Source organism: Opisthorchis viverrini (genome assembly GCF_000715545.1).
Source record: "Opisthorchis viverrini unplaced genomic scaffold opera_v5_193, whole genome shotgun sequence".
Classification (NCBI taxonomy): Eukaryota; Metazoa; Platyhelminthes; class Trematoda; order Opisthorchiida; family Opisthorchiidae; genus Opisthorchis; species Opisthorchis viverrini.
Genome location: NW_008751853.1, coordinates 1,013,912 through 1,016,870, shown reverse-complemented (window position 1 = coordinate 1,016,870; position 2,959 = coordinate 1,013,912). Strand labels below are relative to the sequence as shown.

The 2,959-nt window shown below is 44.6% G+C and overlaps 1 protein-coding gene across 1 annotated transcript in view; it reads left to right on the top strand.

Moving 5' to 3' along the window:
* Window positions 1-420: 420 nt before the first annotated feature.
* T265_08006 (hypothetical protein) overlaps window positions 421-2,959 on the top strand; it is a gene marked incomplete at both ends in the record, with an annotated part of 4,341 nt that continues 1,802 nt past the window's right edge. Inside the window, 2 exons of the mRNA XM_009173687.1 lie at window positions 421-581; window positions 707-935. Coding sequence (XP_009171951.1) covers window positions 421-581; window positions 707-935 — 390 coding nt within the window. The remainder of the gene's footprint in view (window positions 582-706; window positions 936-2,959) is intronic.

Here is a 2,959-nt window from a genome sequence, read left to right as displayed (position 1 = left end):
AACCTGACCGTCCTAACACCCCTTCCAAATGTGTGTAGGTTTCCATATGTGGATTCCTTGCGTTGGTGAAAATGGCTTTGCGCTACGGCCGGACCATAGTCTTAGTGTGCATATGGATTCGACTAGTGGTTTGTTTGCACATGTGTGGACGGCGACTCAAAACTATCCAACATATCCAGGAGAATCGAGCTATCTGATGTAGCTGGTGCGGCGTGTTCACGACGAATTTGATTCGCGTGACGGACCCATTTGGCCGACTGTACGTCGACTTCGTGAATGACGTTACCCATACGGCGTTTGATATAACCATGACTCCATTTCTCTCTGTCGCTGCGATAGTCCTTAGCCAAAACCAAATCACCGGACTTATAGGTGGCGTAAACGGTACCGTGATGGCGGTTGAACTGTCGCTCTAAATGTATGGGGGCGAGATGTCCCAAGTGGTTAGAGCGTGGATTTACTGAGTGGAAGGTCCGTCATTCGAAGCAGACCTCTGCCTCTCGAATTCCCTCGTCTAGGCTTGGGCAACCTGGCTATATCCCGGCCCTCGTGCTTCCTTTGGGTGGCATGGCACAGAAAGCGTGTTACAGCTGGACGATCTATTATATTTATCATTACCCATATGTTTCGCACGCACAAGTATTGTTATCAGAATACCCATCACACAACTCCTGAATTTGATTCACTCTTCTGCTACTAATTTCAGCTGTGAAATGGGCGTAACTCTCAGCGATGAGGAATTAGTTCACATGTCCACCTCAGAATTACGTTCGCTGCTGCTTAGGCGGCAGGTTACTGCTGAAGAACACAAACAGCTTCGAAACAGGCGTCGACGACTACAGAATCGGAAATATGCTCGAAAATGTGCGCTAAAAAAGCTGACGGAGGTAGAAAACCTCGCAAGTGAAGTGAAAGAGGAGTCTGCAGAACTTCAGGTGAGATTTTTATGCTACTTCCTATCATCCGCTATTGAAACGTCTCAATGCTTGGTTTCCGAAAGATATCAAAACGAACACATTTTTGTGCTTGGATTGTTCTGAGTTCAAGATAAGTCAGTGATTCTCAAAGTACAATAACAGGATGAAGAAACAATCCAATGAGTTCAGATATTCTGACAACTTTTTTTTCCATTTTTTTCATTTTGCTAGTTTGAGTGCGCTTATCCGCCGTTTATACTAACCCTACTTTTTGGCAGACTGTTCGCTAGGTCAACATACTGCCTGCTCTTTATTGCAATTTGGGCATTCCACAATTTCATTCCACAATGAAATTAGTACCGCGAAGCGTGAATAAAACACCCTTTTGATGCTTAACTGCCACCCGAGAATGACGAGGTGACTCAGTGGTTGGAGCGCGAATTTACCGACTGGAACATCCGTGGTTCGAATCTGACTGCCTCTCGAATTCCCCTTTCTCGGCTTGGGCATCCTGTCAGTATCCCAGCCCTCGTGCTTGCTATGGGCGGCATGGCAGCTAAGCACCGAAAGGGTGTTACTGCTGATCCATTTATTATTTATATTTATTATTACCTGAAGAGGGGCGAGAGGCCTGGGATAATGCCAGGTTTCCCAAACCTAGGCAAGATTAGTGGAGATCCCAGGAGTTCAAACCGTGGAGCTTCTGGTTAGTAAGTTCGCGCCCTAACCACTCAGCTATCTCGAAATCGCCGTGGTTTGTTCCAATTGTTTACACAGATACAGCAGCTCATTGACGCAACTAAAATAGGGCTTTCGGACAGCTATAAGATTACTCACTTCTTGGTAGGCGATTCTCCTTTACTTCTGTATGAGTAAGAATATTTTATTCATTTATACTGGCTACTCGTGTCTGCCGTTATGCCTCCAAAGCGAGTCAGCTCTGGCTGTTTCAATAACGTGGCTAAAACAATGAGATATAAGTTACGTCATTCTAAAATATTCTTTGGGTGTTAATATTTGAACAAGTAACGTTTGAAACTGGGACGGTTGTGAAGGGTTTCTGTCTAGGTGAATTGTCTAAAAATGTAAATAGCTTTGGAACGCGGAAACACTTAATGGAATCCCGTGAGGGGAATTGGCTGATGTATGCTCAGTATCATCGGAATTCGAATTATTTTGACGCATTAATCGGATTCCCTCTACTCTACACATCGTCACACCACCAGTAGTGAAAACTGCACTGACCGGCATTACTATACTATCATGATGGACCGGGAGATTGCCTAATCCAATGGCTCAACTCTCATGGGTGGGAACCTTAGTAGGCCTCAGTTCTTGAACTATCTTGGGTTCCTTTTATTAGGTACGTGGCACACATGGAACCTTCGACGTGTGGCTTTTTTACGTTAAAATTCCCTACCCTTGTCTTGATTCCAACTGTACCCACCCCTTGTTCTTGTATAGCTTTGTGAAACCAGTGGTCGTCGAAGCAGAACCACACGACCGATGTAACGCTACCACATGTGAAGTTTGTGTTGATGAAAATTGAGCCACAAGTAACAACGCTAGCTTCCCAGACCCAAATCCATCAGACTGTGCGTAGTCTGAATCAAGTATACATAAAGTCTAATTGATTGCATTACTAGACTGGACCACAAAAATTTGACGGGTTCAGTCTTATTTAGTGAAATTGTTCTCAGCGCCCAAATGCAACAGTGCTAAATTGGCCTGCGGAGACTCTACTTAATTGCATCATGAATCACACCAAAACCTCCAAGTGCAAATGACTTTCGTCAGTGAATTGAAGTCCCTCCCCATACAACATTTTGTAGAACACGAGAGTCAGAGTTGATCCAGTTCGTTAAAAGTAGGCGGTTGGTATTTTCAGCACCAGAATAGGCACGATGGATAATACCAGTGATTGGATTCGGCATGCAGTCGTAGTCAACCAGAAGTGTAATTCTAATACTGCCCACAATGGGCAACAGCATACAGTCTCCCCACTTATTCAGGTTGTAATGCAAGACAAACGCACTGCCCAA